At 56.8% G+C, this 17,678-nt stretch overlaps 3 protein-coding genes across 3 annotated transcripts in view; 1 reads left to right on the top strand and 2 right to left on the bottom strand.

Moving 5' to 3' along the window:
* Nucleotides 1-2,459, top strand: part of ATP4A (ATPase H+/K+ transporting subunit alpha) — a 12,710-nt gene extending 10,251 nt beyond the window's left edge. Inside the window, 4 exon segments of the mRNA XM_024733821.1 lie at nucleotides 1,313-1,446; nucleotides 1,865-1,966; nucleotides 2,055-2,146; nucleotides 2,356-2,459. Of these exon segments, the coding sequence (XP_024589589.1) occupies nucleotides 1,313-1,446; nucleotides 1,865-1,966; nucleotides 2,055-2,146; nucleotides 2,356-2,384 (357 nt within the window). The 3' untranslated portion in view covers nucleotides 2,385-2,459.
* Nucleotides 2,460-5,697: 3,238 nt separating this feature from the next.
* On the bottom strand, nucleotides 5,698-7,748 carry TMEM147 (transmembrane protein 147). The gene is made up of 7 exons (XM_024733968.1): nucleotides 7,353-7,748; nucleotides 7,203-7,272; nucleotides 6,637-6,696; nucleotides 6,415-6,551; nucleotides 6,192-6,276; nucleotides 5,980-6,101; nucleotides 5,698-5,897 (listed from the first exon to the last, which is right to left on the bottom strand). The coding sequence occupies exons 1-7, from the start codon at nucleotides 7,427-7,429 to the stop codon at nucleotides 5,774-5,776; spliced, it is 675 nt and encodes a 224-aa protein (XP_024589736.1). The 5' UTR covers nucleotides 7,430-7,748; the 3' UTR covers nucleotides 5,698-5,773.
* A 154-nt stretch (nucleotides 7,749-7,902) lies between these two features.
* GAPDHS (glyceraldehyde-3-phosphate dehydrogenase, spermatogenic) lies at nucleotides 7,903-17,492 on the bottom strand. Its single transcript, XM_024734117.1, has 12 exons — nucleotides 17,409-17,492; nucleotides 14,726-14,843; nucleotides 13,891-13,986; nucleotides 13,621-13,713; nucleotides 12,739-12,756; nucleotides 10,681-10,771; nucleotides 10,481-10,599; nucleotides 9,993-10,074; nucleotides 9,552-9,703; nucleotides 9,227-9,388; nucleotides 8,068-8,166; nucleotides 7,903-7,975 (listed from the first exon to the last, which is right to left on the bottom strand). Exons 1-12 carry the CDS (start codon nucleotides 17,473-17,475, stop codon nucleotides 7,903-7,905), a joined length of 1,170 nt encoding a protein of 389 aa, XP_024589885.1. The 5' UTR covers nucleotides 17,476-17,492.
* Nucleotides 17,493-17,678: the final 186 nt, after the last annotated feature.

The following is a 17,678-nucleotide window of genomic DNA, read 5'->3' as shown; positions in this document are numbered from 1 at the left end:
TTTCCCTGGAGCATCACTTACACAGAGTATTTGCATGTGTGGCTGACTTGAGTGAAAGTCTGGAGCAGAGAGGCTAGATCTGGCTAGCGGGTGTGTTTAGTTTGCTCTACAGAGCGACAGATCAGGATATTCCCCTTACACATTTACTGTTGTGGTTAAGAATATAGATCTTAGGGCTTCCCTGGTGGCGCAGTGGTTGAGAGTCCGCCTGCCGATGCAGGGGACACGGGTTCGTGCCCCGGTCCGGGAAGATCCCACATGCCGCGGAGCGGCTGGGCCCGTGAGCCATGGCTGTTGAGCCTGAGCATCCGGAGCCTGTGCTCCGCAGCGGGAGAGGCCACAGCAGTGAGAGGCCCGTGTACCGCAAAAAAAAAAAAAAAAAAAAAAAAAAAGAATATAGATCTTAGAGCCAAACTGCTTGGATTCATTGTCTGCCACCGCTCCTCACAGCTGTGTGACCCTGGGCAAGGTATTTTGCCTCTCTGTGCCTCAGTTTGCCCACCTCTAAAGTGGAGAGCATACTAATATACTGATATTATCTCAGTGATTTTCACCGCGGTGATTTTCACAGTGTGGTCCCCAGACCAGCAGCATCACCTGGGAACTTGTTTGAAACGTAGATTCTCAGTTTCCCCCCAGACCTCTGGGATCAGAGACTCTGGGGGTGGGGCTTGCGTTTTAACCAGTTCTTCTGGGGATGCTGATGTATGTTGAAGTCTGAATACCACCAAGCCACCTCTTAGGATTATTAGGAAGATTAAATGAGATAATACATGGGAAACACTTGGGACCTGGAGCATAGTAAGTGTTCCTTACACAATTAACTGATATGTATAAAAATAGTTATACTGAAGAAGTGGACTGAATAGTGGCTACCCCCTTTGAAAGGGCATGTGTCGTGTTCCTCAGAGGCCCATCTGGCCCACTTTGGTCATTTTTGCCATCTGCCCGGGTCCTGGAGTCACTGGACTTTGAAAATCCTGCCTCAGGATTCGAACTCCCTTTTCCCAGGTGCCTCCTTTCGGGTGCCCGGGACATTCTACATCGCTCTTTTCATTATGAAAGCAACTGGCCTGGCCTACCGCTTGCCCAGGCAGTGACGGCCAAGCTGCACTAGGCCAGGTTTCTAGGCCCCGCACTCTGGGGCCCTGCAAACGTGGCAGATCCTGCATCTCTCCTCTGCCCCCACCCCAGCCTCTGACGCAAGGGAAGGAGCATTTAGGGGTTCGTGGCCCTAGGCCCCGCATGCCCGGCTGCCTGCAGAGGCTCTCCGCCTGGGTTCAGGCTGCTCGTGTTCTCTCCTGGCCCACAGACGTTCGGGCAGCGCCTGTACCAGCAGTACACCTGTTACACCGTGTTCTTCATCAGCATCGAGATGTGCCAGATTGCCGATGTCCTCATCCGCAAGACACGCCGCCTCTCTGCCTTCCAGCAGGGCTTCTTCAGGTGTCCCCAGCTGGCCCCAGCCCCGCCCCCACCCTGCCCTCCGAGCCCTGGTTGCAACTCCCAGCAGGTCCTGACCAGGGCTTACTGCAACCAGCAAACCCCAGCACTGGATGTGCTGATGTGCCGGTGCAGGTGCTGACGTTCCTTATCAATAGCTGGCCAATAGCTCCCACCTCATGCCTCTCACCTGGCCCGTCTATGTTTCATCAGCTAACGGGGTGATGCTGACAGAGTTGGTGTCCACTGCTGGAGAGGTGCGGGCCATGCCAGTGTTCGATGTTTAGAACATCTCCCTGCTGCCGCTATCTGACCTCCTCTGACCCAGTACCCTGATTCCCATCCGGTCCCCAACTCCTCATGGCCTATCTTTGTCCTGTGTCTGCCAGTCTGAGCCTCTCCCATCCTGCCCCACCTGCAGGAACAGGATCCTGGTGATCGCCATCGTGTTCCAGGTCTGCATCGGCTGCTTCCTGTGCTACTGCCCCGGAATGCCCAACATCTTCAACTTCATGCCCATTCGGTGAGGGGGTTGTGAGCTGCATCAGGGTGGGCCTGCAGGACACAGACCTGGGGATAGCCTTGACCTTGCCATCTCGCCTGTGCCTCAGGTTCCAGTGGTGGCTGGTCCCCATGCCCTTTGGCCTCCTCATCTTCGTCTATGATGAGATCCGGAAACTTGGAGTTCGCTGCTGCCCAGGGAGTGAGTGTGGAGACTGGGGACCTGGGGATGGAGGGCTGAAACTTTCTCAGAGCAGCGGCCCTGACCTTTGATTTCCAGTACTTGACCTCCAAGCCCTTGACCCTCCATATCAAACCACCGCTGAGCTATAACCTCTGAGCCCCTGGCTCCCCCCCACCCCAGCCCCGCCCCAAATCCCCCCAGCACTGAGTCTCCTTTCTCTCTCCCAGGCTGGTGGGACCAGGAGCTCTACTATTAAAAGGACCGCTGTCTTCAAGCCATCCTCGAATCCACCACAGTAGGGGTGGGGGTGGGGGACACATGGGACCCTCCCGACAGCCACCAAAACATCTGAGCAGTCAAGAGTCCCAGCCCCACCTGTGTCTGCTCTTGTGGCCCACGGCAACTCAACCTTGGGGAGACCCTCCCCACTCCCCTTCCCCATCCACCCTCCCGGAGGGGCAGTCCCTAGGCCCAGTCCTCTGAGCTGGCCTCAGGGAAGCCCCCTCCTGAATGGTGGGGGGACTTTGAAGGGGAGTGGGAACTAGCAGCTCCCGTGACGTGGCTCTGTCCTTAGGACTCCAGGCCAGCAAGAGGGCTGCTTGGGGGGTCTTCTTTAAAAACACACTCATGTCTGCATGATAGCAATAAACCAGCTCACGTCCACTGTGTTTTTATTCAGTGCTGGGCATCGTCTTATTAAGTGTTTTTTCATGAGCCCCTTTGATCTCCCACAGCCCTACAACTTAGGGGCTATTTGTTCCCGGCTGTATCTCCAGTTTCTAGAACACAGCCTGGCACATAGTAGGTACTCAGTAAACGCTGCTTGGGGGAGTGAATTCCCATCTCTTTGCCTAGGTTACAGCATTTCTAGGCGAGCTGGATGTGGCCACGGGCCCTCTCCAGAGAGGTGCCTTTAACCGCTCCACTAGCTGAACACCACCTCTGGGCTCTCCTTTCTCAGCACCCACTCTCCCTCTCTGGTCAGAATCCTTTCTACCTCAAGCATCCCCTCCCGGCTTCACAGGATTTTCCTCTCTGATTCCACTTATGCCTTTGCAGCTGCAATGGGCGCCCTATCACTGGTTAGTCCCAACCAACTACTGGAGGCCACGTCACAGGTCCCCTCCTCACACCCCTCACCTGAAGTTAGCCCTCCAACTCCCCTGTTGGAGACTCCCCTGTCCACAGCACCCCCCCCCCGCCACCTTTGCCACTGCTTTTCCCAGTCCCCTTTCTTGCCTCTCTTCCCCTTTCTTTGACAAGTCCCTCTGGCTGGACCCCAGGCTTCTCCTTCCTCATCAGCACAGTACCCCCTCCCCCACTGGCCTCAGTTCTGTCTGCAATGGTGCCCACATCTGTCTCCAGCCTGCCCCCAGCGTGTTCAAGGGGACCCACACTGGCCTCTGCATCATCCTCCAGACCTGATCCCACCCACTGTCCCATCATTGCAGCTCCTTCTCCCTGGGAAATGTAATGAGCCCTCGGGGAGCTTACAAACCCCAAACTTGGGTTACCCTGGGCTCCTTCACTCTTTCCTTTCTCACAGGTCATCTCCCTACTCCCCCCCCCCCCCCCCACCTGGCCAAATAAGCTGGTCACCACCTGTCTACTCTGCTTCTAGCCACTCTCCTCCTACCCCTGCCGGCCCTGCCCTGGTCCAGGCCGGCCTTCTGCCTTGAGTCTCCCCATCCACCCAGCAGCCATGAGCTCTTTCTAAAGCCCAAACTGAGTGTCCTTCCCCTGCCTAGAACTCTCCGTGGCTCCCCACTGCCCAGGCTCAGAGCCTTCTGTCATCTGGCCCCTGCTGACTTCTGCAGTCTCACAAGCCCCCGCCCCCCAAATTCATTCCAACCAGCTCTTGCTTCACTGGAAAGGCCAGGCCCTCTCTCTGAGTTCAAGGCCTTTACACGGGCCTTGATACCTGCTTTCTTCTCTTTGCTCCACTAATATCCTCTTGGTCTCAGCTCACACATCCTCTCCTCCAGGACAGACATAGCCCTCTTTTCCCATCACAGCCCGATCACTGTAGTCTAGCTAATCAGGCCCACCAGTCCCACCAGGCTTCACCCATCACAGCCCTGATCCCTCTGGCCTGTGCTCCTGATTGTCCCTGAGCCCCATGACAGCTGGGACTGTTTCACAGACAGGTGGCCACCAGTAAGGGGCCGGGAGCAGAGTGCCTGCTCAGCACATAGTTGTTTAACAGTCATTTCTGCAACCTTCACTGTCCCAATATGTGCAAAAGGCTACGTGGGGCATAGGATGGCGGTATGGGAGAAAGCAATGCCACTGCATATCCACCCACGTGGGCTGGGGGAGCACCCCATCTACTCCCTTTTCATATCAAACTCAGGGTGGCCTCTCACCTCCCCACCCAAGACCCCTGTGGACCCTGTCTTGACTAGGAGCGATGAGGAGGAGGTGGGGCTAGATGGTGGTTGCCCCACCTTAGGGTAAATGCTCCCTCTGAAAACACCAAGACTCACAGCAGAGCTGAACAGAGCTGTGCTTGGTGCCTTCCTAGGCCCAGGGTCAAATAACATTATCGCAGGACCTGGACAGCCTCGTGGATGGAGGGAGGGGGCACTTGCCCTATCCCATGCCCTGGGGGATCCCACTGGGAACACCAGGACTGGGGAGCACCTTCCCAGGTGGGCAGGACTTGCATCCAGGTGCAGCTTAAGCATGACATTCAAAGCCCTGCTTCTAATCCATCCCCCTCAGGGATGGGGAGAGAAAGGGGCAGGAAGCTGGCCCTACTAGACCAGGGAAGGGCTGGGATGAGAAGGGTGGCATTCAGGACAACATGCAAATTGGTGGGCTCAACAGCTCTACGACTGGGCTGCAGCTGTCTCTGTACTCCACCCTAAGAAGACTCAGGCCAGGATTTAATCTGAGGATCTCAGAATCACAAAATAGGCCCTCAAGGGCAAAACCAACAGTCAAGTCACTGGACTGTTCCTGCGCAAGGAGGAGCCCCAGATGGTTGTAAGCAGGGAAGGGTGAGCTAGTAAGACTGAGGTTTCAGAGAGATCCCCTTGGCTGCCACATAAAAGGTGGATGGGGGGAATTTCCTGGCGGCGGTCCAGTGGTTAGGACTCCACACTCCCATTGCCGAGGGCCTGGGTTCGATCCCTGGTCAGGGAACTAAAATCCCACAAGCTGCGTGGTGTGCCAAAAAAAAAAAAAAAAAAAAAAAAAAAGGGGATGATGGTTTGGTTTGGGGGCTGGGAGCCTAGGAGGTGACCAGCCGGGGAAGGGCCATGTGGGAGAGGGCCAGGTTAAGGCTGTGAGGAGCAGCCCCCAAGAACCATCTCTTGGATTCTAGCTCCCCTCTATCACCTGTTCCCTGAGGGCCCTGGTCTCTGCCATTGCTTAAAGACTGTCTGCTTCAAGCCCTCAGTCAACTTGTGGAAAACAGGAAGCAAAGGAACTGGTCCAGGAACACAGGACAGATGAGTGCTGGCTAGTCTCCCAGCTTGTCTACCTGGCTCCAAAACAAGGGCCTCTGGGACCCAGGAGAGCACACTGTTGGTAGATAGTTCCAGACAGAGAGACAGAGGCAGAAACAACTTTCCAAATACTGTTTACTTCGCTGAAACCTGGAGACAGGGAAAAGGTACGTGAAAGTCTGGGCCACCAAGCCTAGGAGTGCACGTTGACAACAGCGACATACAGGGCCAGGGTGCTGAGGGCCAGCAGCCCCGTCACCACCGCTCGGGCCAGAAGTGCCGTCCAGCTGCCCAGGGAACACAGGTGGACGAAGGTCCTGTGGGGAAACATCGCAATGAAGAAGGGAGAAGAGATAATCCAAACCATTTGGGCCCATCCTCGAGCCCCACCCAGCTCACTCCATGACGAAGGCCTTGTAGACGCTAAGGAACATCAGTAGGAGGACTGCTGGCCGGAAAGTGTGGTACAGGTCGTAGCGTGTTATCATCCACACCTGGGCAGATGCGACGATGTAATGGACCTGGAGGGAAGCGGGAAGTCAGGGCCAGGCCTCAGGAGGAGTAGAGTCACCAGCAAAAAGGCGCGTGTGTGGGAAAGCAGGACTGCGTACCAGACTGATGTTGGAGTCAATGCTCATCTGGATGTATTTCCAGTCAAACTCAATGCCCCGAGCTCCAACCCAGAGAGGGATGCAGCTGAAGAAGGCAAAGGGAAGGATTCTCCAGTACCCAGACACCCTCAGCACCCAGAATCTGAGCCCCCACCCTCCGGCACCCCCCGGGGAACCCAGGTGTCCTTTCTCAGGAATCTGGGCTCCAGGCTGCTGCACACACCGGGACATAATGAGCTCGGCGGTGGCCCAGCCCAGGGCAGCAACCATGATCTTGTATTCCCCCTTGCCGGCATTCCGGGACATGACAAGGTTTAGGCCTATGAGGTCTGCCACATCCACGCTGGCCTTCATGAACTCCTGTGGGTCAGGTTGAGGCTTGAGTAAGCACAGGTGCCAGGGGGCCCCACTCCTGCAATCCCTCCCCCTCCCTTGCCCCACTCACCCCAATGAAGTCATAGATGCCGCCTTCCCAGGTGGGAAAGAAAGTGGCCAGGAACAGCATCTGAGACCAGAAAACAGAGAGGTCACCTCAAGGTGAGGGAGACCAACCACGTGGGTTTGGTGGGAAGTTAGTGTGTTATGTGGAGGGCAGTACACTGGGGTTCTGGGGGCCCATGAGGAGAGGGACCACCAGATGGAGGCAAGAAGGCAGGAGCAGGGGAGATTGAGGGCAGGGGCTTGGAAGTCTGGGTTCTGTGGTGATCACAAGGGATTGGGGTCAGGCCTGAAGGTGCTGGGGCTGGTTACCCACCAGGGCGGTGGTAGCAGTGCCGGTGGGACCTTGGGGGTTAGTTAGAGGCTCTTAGCAGTATCCAAACCCCTCTTAGTCATACAATTGAATGTTCTCAATGTTACTAAAAGTGCTATACAAAAGTTGCTTGCGGACCTCTCCTCGGGCTCCAGCCCATCCATGCCCGGCTCCTCCGCGGGAGGTCTGGGCGGGGTGGGCGGGGGGGGCGTGGGGTGGGGAGGAGCGAAGCCCTCGCGGGGCACAGCTGGCGCCCTCACCTTGCACAGCTGCACGAAGAGGTAGGTGACCCCGGCCTGGACGCACTTCCAGAAGGCGTTGTACTCTGACCTGCGGGAGCGGGCGGTGAGGGGTCGGCCCGGCCCGCGCCCCCCTGCCCCGCGGCCGCCCCGCAGCTGCCCCGCACTCACAGGCCGCTGCACTTGTAGGTGATGAAGTAGGGGAAGTAGGCCAGGGCGAAGCAGTTCCCGAAGTGGAACAGCGTCATGGCGCCTGCCGCCCGGCTCGCCGGAGCGCGCCTCTCTGCCTCGGCTGCCTGGCGCCCGAGCCCGGGCCTGGCGCCCACCGGCCTCTGCCGCGGCGCGCGCGGCCTTCTGGGAGCCGGAGTCCGCGGCGCGGTGCGCTAACGTCACCAGGCTCCACCGCTGTGCCCGGGCGACATGCGGAAGGCCGAGCCGGTGCCTGCGCGATCCCGACCCCGCGGGAGCCGCTCTCGGGGTCAGGGCGCTGGGCCTACCGAGCGCGTGCGGGGTGGGCCTGGATCCCGGACCCGACCCCACTGTGACCGGCGCAGAGACACGGGGCGCAGCTGTAAGCCCTCAGGGTTTTTATTTCACCGTTGGCCCAGCGGCGCTGGCCCCTCCCGCGGGACGCCCTCTTTCTTCCGGGGGGCCGAGGGCGGGGACGGGAGAGACGGGTATCGGCCGGGAGCACTGGGAAACTGAGGCGGGCCAACCTGCTTCACTTGTCTCGGCTGAACATGTAGCGGACGAGGTCCACCACTCGGCGACTGTAGCCATATTCGTTGTCGTACCTGGGAAGGGAGGGATGGAGGGGATTCAGGGGATCCCTCCCGACCACCCCCAGCCTCTCTTCACGTTCTCTGACCCCTTTCTTCCCCCTTACCAGGAAATGAACTTCACGAAGTTGTCGTTGAGCGCGATGCCAGCCTTAGCATCAAAGATAGACAAATGGGTATCGCCAACAAAGTCCGTGGACACGACCCGGCCATCAGAATTTCAAAGATAAGCGTGGATCGTAGAGCAGGGACCTCCAGGAGCTCAGGCTCGTGGGCACACTGTCCATCCATTCATCTACAGTATTTCATGGAGCCCCCCTCTGTTCAGCTTCTGGGGACAGGGTATGAGGAAGACAAATGGGGGCTTTTCAGGTAGGGGACTGGCCAAAGGATACAGACTGCAAACAGCCTCTGATGCTGCACCAACTGACATCTCTTCCGGGGAAAAATGCACGTGGAATGTGTCAGCGAGAGGCCCTCCCTGAGGGGAGGTGGTGAGTCTGGCTCTGGATGATTAGGAGGATCTGGTCAACTCCAGCCCTCAGCAGGGTCTCAGGTGGAAGGAACTGCAGCACAAAGGCCCTGGGGGTTTGGTCCTAGCATGGTGGAAGGCCACAGGAAGGTTTTCAGCTCTGGGGGTGATGTGATCTGATTTCTTTAAGAGATCCTGGCAGCTGTGTGAGGGTGGACCTTCAGGAGCTAAAGCAGGGAGACAGCACCAAGGTGGACGGACAGAACTGGCAGTACTGGGAGCAAAGAGATGTGATACCCATTCCTCACAGGGAAGGCATCTGGCTGTGGCCGGCCCCGAGCAAGTGTTGAGAAATGGGAGCCCTTGTCTTGTTCACTAAGCATATATCGAGCACCTGCTATGTGCCAGGCGCTGGGAAGATGGCTGGAGCTATGGAAGTGAAAAACAAGGCCCAAAGTCTCTGCTGTCTTGGAGTGTACATGCTAGCAGGGCCAACAGTGACTATGAAATGACATTTCAGCTAAGGAAAAGGGCCACAAAAAGAACATCTCTCTGAGATGAGAGGTTGAAGTAGCGACTTGGAGAAGGTGAGGACAGACTATGTGGCCACCTGAGGGAAAAGCTTTCCAGACCGAAGGGGCAGCAAGTGCAAAGACTCTGAGATAGGGGAGAGCTGACCTTCCCAGCCCTGCAGTTCCTATCTTGATATGCTGCAAAAAGCTCCTTGGCAAGTGGAAAATCACGTTCCCTTCCCAGAGGGCTCTTCCCAGGGTCCCTTCTGCTCAGCCCCTACCTCATCCTCAGTGTAGGCAAGGATGCCAGCCGTGGGCCCCTTGGCTGCTGCTCTTATGGCCTCCTTGATGCCTGAGTACGGGGTAGGCTGGGCCAGGCGGCAGGTCAGGTCCACAGCAGACACGACTGGGGTTGGCACTCGGAACGCCATTCCAGTCAGCTTCCTGGAGAATCCCACATCAGGGGCGGGAGTCAGAACCCAGGGACTTCTCCATCATTTCTGCCTTGTCTCTGCTTTCCGCTCAGTAGACACCTCAAGAATTGGGGGCTAGTCCAGTCCTCCTGGGTTGCACCCCCCACCCTTGTTGCAGCTTCATGCCCTCATACCCTTGGAGGTCTTGGATGACTTTGCCCACAGCCTTGGCAGCCCCTGTGGGGGCCGGGATGATGTTCTGGTGGGCACCCCGTCCGTCTCGCCAGGCCTTCTTCGATGGCCCGTCCACTGTCTTCTGGGTGGCAGTGTAGGAATGGACTGTGGTCTTGGGGAAGAAGAGGGCCGAGGTGAGGCCTTCTTGCTCCCAAGCTCCCACGTCTCTTTTTCCCAGGCCCAGGGTGGTGACCCAGGGGTGGAGGCTGGTGGGGCCTCCACCACCGTCACAGGAGGGGCACATGCAGGCAGGGTCCAGAGTTTAAAAGGCTTCACCACTGGTGGGCTTCTCGTCCCCAAGCCTGCCTCTCCCTGTTAACCCCACATACTAAGCGAGTATGGGAGGAAGAGGTACAGTTTCCCAGCCGTGCCTCCTGCCCCAGCCCCTCTCCCCAGCTCACCATCAGCCCTTCCACAATCCCAAATCGCTCATGGATGACCTTGGCGAGGGGGGCCAGGCAGTTGGTGGTGCACGATGCGTTGCTGAAATGGCCCGGGTGTGCAAGGCACTGTGAGGTGAGTCGCAGAGCCACCCTTCCACCCTTACCTCCTTTCAGGGTTTGCACCCAGGCTTGGTTTTGTGAAAAGTCAGGCTGGGGATGAGGGAGCATCAGGGATGCCGTCAGACCGAACGAGGCACCAGAGGTGCAGCTGGGGGAAGCTCCCCAAGCATGTTCTCCAGAAGTCGTGCAGTTCTAACAGATGGTTTTAGAGTAACATTAACAAGACGGCTGTTAAGACTTTGGGGAGGAGAAGTGGATTGATGTGAAAAGAGCACCAGGGGCCGAGTGGGAGTGGGAGTGGGAGTGGGGAGGGTGAGTCGGATTCCTCCCCACCGCAGGCAGGCTTGTCCTCCAGGCACACACTTCAGAATGTTGCTGCCCATTGCCCGACAATTTTCATGGAGCCGGGGTTATAGTCCTTTTCGTTCACCCCCGTGACAAACGTGGGTGCCTCTGGAGAATGCGCGCAGATGGCCGCACGCAGGGCACCTGCCTCAGTGTGGGCCTAGGGAAGGCTCACAGGTGTCATGAGGTGCTTCAAGGGCCACACCCCCTGGGCGGCCCTGGGCACCTGTCCCTGACTTACTGTAGTTTCCTCTAAGGACAGGTGCACGCCTGTGGCCTTCACCACAAAGGGGCTCCCGACAGACTTCCAGGGGATTTCTTTGGGCTGCTTGCTGTGGAGGGGCGGTAGCACCGTGAGTCAGTCTCTCGCCTTCATAGTCCGTGGCCTTCACCATTTGAAAGGCTGACCAGACACCTTCCTGCCTGGCCGTCTGTTCCCCTCACCCCACACATCCCTAGCTGCCCCAGATGGGTCCGACCCTGCTGGCCTTGCCTCTCATCGCTAACCCCCCTAGTGGGCCACTTTTCTTGACTGTACCTGCTATGTCTGGGTACAAGCTGCCACCTCCCCAACTCAGGCCGCAAGCCCCGCCTGGGGGACCATCTAGACTACTCCCAGCCAGGTCAGGCCCTTAGTACATATGCTGCCCAGGATGTAGACCCCAGGAGGGTGAGGCCTGCCCTACTGCTTCTGGCTTCAGCCCTGGCAACTTCATCATAGCCCTCCTAGCCCTTCTTCTCTTGACTACTCAGCTCCTGCAACAGGGATCCTGCTGCCAGAGGCCAGGCAAGTCCCTGAAAACACACAGCACATCCAGAGAGCAGCTCCCAGGGGTCTGAAGCCTTGAGGCGGCCCTGGGGCTAGCAGTGGTTTATATTGGAAACGTAAAGGAGATTTTCTGTTTCTTGTTTTATCAATATACATTTTCCACTCGATATCAAACGTTTGTGTCTGAAATATATTAAACATCTACTATTGCTGTTTTCTACTTGGCTTTAGCAAACGAACAATACGTGGGTAAACTCTATACTAATCTTTTCCCTCAGCTTTTATCACAACTGCAGTATTTGCTTTTGTGATTGTTAGTGTCTGTCTCATCTTCTAGAGCACTCCATGGCAGCAAGGCTGGGTCTGCTCCCTCCAGAGGGGTTCAGTCAATGTTTGTGTGTGGTTTTTCTTTATTAGCCATTCTACACATGTTTACTGAACACCTGACATGTGCCTGTGTGCTGAGTGCTTTATCTGTATTGAACTCCTTTAACCCAGATGACCTGAGGTAAGTACTGTTATTACTGGCATTTTTCAGAAGAGCCAGGACAGAATTGAAAAGAGTAGAGGCAGAGCTGCCTGGGAGCACAGGCAGGCTGGCCCTAGGGATGAATGAATGAGCAGCTTCCTCTCTTTTCCCTGGGCCACCACACATGGTTCTTCATGCTCCCTGGTCAAATGTCAGGTCACACGTCATCATCTGGCCCAAGTAGCTCTTCTCTGATGCCCCCCTCATTTCCTGCCTTCCAAGTTGGGGGAAGGGCACTTCAACAGATTCCTTTGTAGCAGTTGTTGAGCGGGCGTGGGGCAGAGACTCGGTGCCCCTGGAGACCCCAGCCCCTTCCCCTATGCTGTCATGGGCCCTGCCCTCCTGCCCAGGGGCTTCTTTTGAGGATTCTGTTCATTCTTCAAGGAAGTACTGAGTCTGCCCCGGGCCAGGGCCTGTGCCTGTGGGTGCCAGAGCAGCAGGGGTGCCACAGGCTGACAGGGCCCTCCTTGCCAGGAGGCTGCATGAGCCCTTCCCGGTGGTCCCCACACGCCTCTGGCCGTGCTCCCTGCTGTGGCTGTGGTGGGTATGCTGAGGAAACAGGCTTGGGGAAGTTCATTGCCTTGCCCAGGGTCACCCAAGTGGAAAGGGTGGAGCGGGGCAAAGTACACACACAAGCAACGCAGCTCGTGCTGACGCAGCTCGTGCTGACGGCCTGGAGGATATCCGAGGATATCCGCAGTGGCGCGATGGAGAGCAGTGGGGAAGGGGGAAGACGCGTTGCAGTCACCAGGGAAGGTGGCACCTGAGCGGGGCACACACTGAGGGGGCGGCTGTGTGGGGACGGGGCAGCGCTGGGAAAATACCCCAGGTGGCAGCAACGATGGCGCCTAGGCTGAGGAAGGAAAGGACACAGTGTGTCTGAGTAATGACTGCTCTGCTGGAATTTGGAATTGTTTTTGCTGTCATGATTTCAAATTTGGGTCAAGCAGCTTCTCCCATTCTCACTGACTCTCCAGTCCCCACCTCCACCCACCCCTGACCACAAATAAACAGCGGGGCTGAGAGTGGACCTGCTGGGAGGAGTGCTGGGAAGGCTGCAGATCTTGCCTGGGGCTGGAGAGAGCTCACAAGTGTGCGTGTGCAAGCGTGTGTAAAATTGGAAATTGGAGGCAGCCACAGGGCCGGCAGTGGCTGATAATTTACATTAGAAAGATAAAGTAGGTTTACTGTTTCCCATTTTTATTTTTTTTGGTATTTTGAAAGTGTATTTGAAGCTTATTAAACATCCAGTGTTATTGCTTTTGACTTACAGATTCTAAACGTATCTTTCAGTGAAGGAGTATTTGTATCAGTGAGAGCTATGTGAAGTGGGTTTTAAGAAGAGCTGCTGGTGCAGGGTCCCGGGAGGTTGGTGGCCAGTGTCGCTGAGGTGACAAGGGAAGGCTGGGGAGCAGGGCATATAGTTGGTGGGAGGCCCCATCAGCAGCTGGGGTTTTATTGGTGGGGTGATGGGAAGCCACTGGAGGGTTTAAGTGGGGGAGTAGTCAGGTCCAGGTGATGTTTCGAAAAGGTCTCTGTGGCTCCTATGTAGGAACTGAGTGGGAGCAGTTGGCTAGATGGTGATGCCATTTCCTGGGCAGGGAGATGAATAGATTTGAGGGTTGAAGGATAATCAAGAGTTGCGTTTTAGACAGGTTGAGCGGACATGCCTGAGAGGAAACACGCACATGTGCGTTAAATAAGTATTTTGAGTACAATGGGCCCCCTCTCCAAACCAGTACCCAGAGGCATGTGCACACACAATTTGGGGGGCTATGAACCCCATGTGAGAACCTGGGATCCCCTTCTAGTCACCTCTACATCCCCTGCATTAGTATATTGCAGGCTTGCATAAGACAGCCGCCCTTACCGCTGGAAGACGCATCTCATTGTTACCGATGGCCAGCCGTCCATTCCTGTATTCCACGCTCCCCTTGTATCGGCCGTGGGTGGAGTCATACTTAAACATGTACACCTGCAGGAGACAGAATGGCTCCTACTCTTGGGCTGGACGGGGAGCGAGCATTGCCAGGGAGTCCCCACTTCAGTGACGGTTCCACATGGCAGCTGAGCGCCTTCCACAGAGCTCCCCTGAACCCCTTCCCCACCCTGGTCCCACTCTCCCCGGTCCTGCCCTTTGTCTGCTGCTCATCATGTATTCTGGGTCGGTGAACGGATCATTCACTGCTACCACCTTAACACCCTTCTCCATGCAGGCACGCAGCACCGGGCGACCAATGCGTCCAAATCTGTCCAGGAACGAAAGCTGAGGGGTTGTCCTCAGCATCCTCAACCAGCACGCAGAGGAGGGGATGAGGGGGAAGGGGGTGACAGAGGAGAGTCCCACTCAAGGGGACTGGGTGGGGAAGAAGGCAGCCGTCCCTGTGTGGGCCGGTGTCTTGCCCAGCTGACCTCACCAGCCTGTTCACTGCTTTCTGTGCTTCCTCTGACCATCTGTCCTATACCCCTATTCCCAACCTAGTAGCTGGGTGGATCTTGTAGAACTTCAGGTCAGATTATATCTCTTGACCTGAAAACCTCCACCACTCTCTAACAGTAAAGCCAGGTCCAGACTCCTTACCACGGTCCGCCAGGCCCCTGCCAGCTTTCCGCTGCCCTCCCTCTTCTCCCTTGCTTGTGCCACACCAGCCATGCTGAAATCCTGCCCGTCCTTGTTACACTGAGCTGCCACCTACGCCCCACAGCCATTGCTTGCTGCACAGTCGTCACTCAGGCCTTACTCCAGTGTCACCTCCCAGAGGCCTTCCCTGAGTTCCCCGGCCTAACACTGCCCTCTTCAGTCTTACTGTACTTCCCACCGGAATGTGAGCTCTCTGAAGGTGGAGCCCTGTTTACCTTATCCCTGTGTTTTTCCAGGATGGGCAGAATGAAAGCATTGCTGAGACATGAAGAAATGCTCCAGTTAGTAACCGAGGAGAGGCTGGGCCCTAAAGCTTCAGGAATGGCTCAAGGGCCGGGGCGACTCACCCATTGATGCCAACAGTCAGCTCCCGAACCACAGAAACCTTCTTAGGTGCAGGAGGTGGAGGTGGTGGGACTTGCTCTTTGATTGGCTGGGGCTCCGGAGGGGGTGGTGCTCTGGTCACTGTTGGGAGTGGGGGAGGGGCAGTGAGCCGCACCATCACTGCGACAGAATGAGCCATCTTTGCCACCCAGAACCTGCTGCTGGCTCCTGGCCCTGAGCGGCCAACCATATAGCCCAGTGTTTCCTAAACCGACCTGATCAACAGAATGAGCAGGGCGTGGGCTTGTTTTAAAATATCCATGCCAGGGCCTCTTCCCTGGAGATTCTAACTCAGTGGGTATATATTTTGAACAATTGCTTGGGGGTGATAGTCTCTGTGCCTCAGTTTCCTCCTCTGTAAAACGGAGATGATAATAGTACCTCTCTCAGAGGGTCACTGTGAGGATTAAATGAGTGACACATGTAGTGCTTATGTTAGAGTCTAGGAAACATTCCACGTACGTTAATATTTCAAAGATCATTTCCAGACTTGCCTGATAATTGATCTAGTCCAGTGGTCCCCAGACTGTTCTGGTAAGCATCACCGGGAGGCTGATTCCTAGGGAAATCTGACTCTGGGTTTGCACTGAGGCCCAGGAATCCTGTTTCCAACAAGGTGATTCTTACCCTCAGGGAAGTTTAGGAAACACAGGTCTTTCATAATATATGAAACAAATGGAAACCCATATCAGCTTCAGCCTCTCCGGACACACAGATCTACACCCATGCTGCATTGGGAGCACCTGTGCTTGAAGCTGTGCCACCTGAGCTACAGATGAGGGCTTCAGGTAGGGAGGAGAAGCGTGGTGGAGACAGCAGTCAGGGGCCTAGCTGGTAGAGGATTTCAAGCCGGGGGTCAGGCCTTGATGTCAGCTCTGGCTCAGCCACCTACCAGCTGAGTTGTTTTGAGCAAGTTAATGAAACTCTGGCCTGTTTCTTGATGTCACATCTGACCCTCCACCTGGGGGCTACTGTAAGGAGTCAGTGAGATCTCAAGGCCCAGTAGGTGCTGATTTTAATAGAGGGGAGAAAGTCTGACATGAAGTGTATTCGTGAGGAAAGGGAGAGGGAAGGGATTGGAGAGAGCCTGGAGGATGAAGGTAGGAGTTGCGCTTGGCACCAGAATCAAAGGCACCTTGGAGGGGGTGGGGTTAGGAGCTGGGGGTCAGCCCACCTGTCTCTCTCCCTGGTCTCTCCAGGCTGCCACAGGCCTTGTGGCTGGGCTGTGCGTGTTTCCAGTAGCACTACAAGTTCATAAAGGTATTAGTCAGTGTTTACTGGTGACCTTAAGAATGTTTGTATCCCTGGGGGTTCTGTTTCTGCTCTCATGAAAAGGGGAGATTTGTCCATATGGGTGAAGAGTGGGGATCTGAGCCCACTCAGTGACCTTTCAAAAGAAAACCCAGGTGGCCCTTCTCTCACAACTTCCCCCAGCCTTCCCTTCTCCCTTTGCTCCAGGGTGGGGTACCTGGGCTGGAGGAGAGCTGCTGCGCTGGGAAGGAAGAGCCCGGAGGAGCTTCAGTGATGAAGCATCACCCCGTAGGTGAAACACTGGATCGGGTGTGCTCTCTACCAATTACAACGTCGCTCCCATTTCCCGGGTGCCACCAAGGGCTAGGTGCGGTGCTGAGCTCTTCACATGCATCAGCTCACTGAATCCTGCGAGGTATGTGCTATATACCCGCTTTACAGTGGGGAAACCGAGGCCCGAGATCACTGAGCGAGTGATAAGCAGGAAGGGTTTTCAAGGCCCACAGCTGTTAACCTGCTTGCTGCTGCGTCTAGCAGGGTCTCCAGGACCCTGGAGCCCCGCCCAAACCCCGCCCCACGTCGGCCACGCCCACCCCTGCGGTGCTGAGGCCGCCGACTGCCTCGCCTGAGGCCAGGCAGGAGGCCGGGAGCGAATGGGGTGGCCCTCCAGAAGGCCTGGATTCGTCTGGCTGGAGCGTGTGCGCGCACCTCTGGCCGGGGGAGGTAGGGCGAGCAGGGACTCCGAGTCCCAACTCCACTATTCCCGTGCTGAGACCCAGAAACGTGCTTCGTGTCCTCTTACATCTGGTGGCCGCTCTGTAAAATGGGGACACTAAACACTGAACTCAAAGGTGGTTGTGAGGCTTCACTGAGCACACACCTGTAAAGTGCTCGGCACCTGGCGGGCTCAAGTGTCCTCGCTTTGTGCGGTCCAGGGAGGACAAAGTCCACCGATCCCCAAGCGGCTCTTTCGCAGCAGCGTCAATTTCATGCGAAACCTCGCTCGCCCAGGTACTTCAACAACCAGCGGCTGTCCTCAGAGGTGTCCCCTCGTAAACCCGGCTCCGGCCTCCCTCCTGGCCCCTGTTTCTACCCTTCCACCGCGCTATTGGTGCAAAACCCAACCTGGGGGCGGGAGTCTTCGTCCCCTCCACCATCGCCGTAGAAACCACTTTGCCGGCAAACCCGATAGTGAGGAGGGTGGGGCTGGAGGGAGCAGGGGCAGCGGCTCCGGATGGAAGAGCCCCGGCAGGCAAGGCCACCCCGCACCTCCTGCCCGGCTCCCGGTGGACACTATTGGTGCGCCGCACGCCGTCAGGTACTCAGACCCGGCTACAGGAGCTCCCCGACCGCCCTTTCCTCCCCTCCCCGGGGTCACTCCGCCGCCTCCCTCACCTGGGCAAGGCTGTCGCAGGAGCTGGACAACGGTGACATTGGTGAGGGTGACGTCGCGTTTCGACATGGCCTCCTAAGGTTTCATGGCCCAGCCAGCTGCCTCGGCACCCGCCGCGATGTTACTGCGAGACGGGGGCTCGGGGGCTGGAGGAGCTGGAGCGTCTTTCCGTGACGTCACAGTCCAGTGACGTCACAAGAGGAGGCGGCGCGAAGGCCCCCTCCCAGTCGAGGCCTGTGGCCGTGTACCACCGTTCCAAGCCCACCCCTGGC

Source organism: Neophocaena asiaeorientalis, unplaced genomic scaffold (assembly GCF_003031525.2).
Source record: "Neophocaena asiaeorientalis asiaeorientalis breed wild unplaced genomic scaffold, Neophocaena_asiaeorientalis_V1.1 scaffold280, whole genome shotgun sequence".
Classification (NCBI taxonomy): Eukaryota; Metazoa; Chordata; class Mammalia; order Artiodactyla; family Phocoenidae; genus Neophocaena; species Neophocaena asiaeorientalis.
This window is presented reverse-complemented; position numbering and strand designations above follow the sequence as displayed.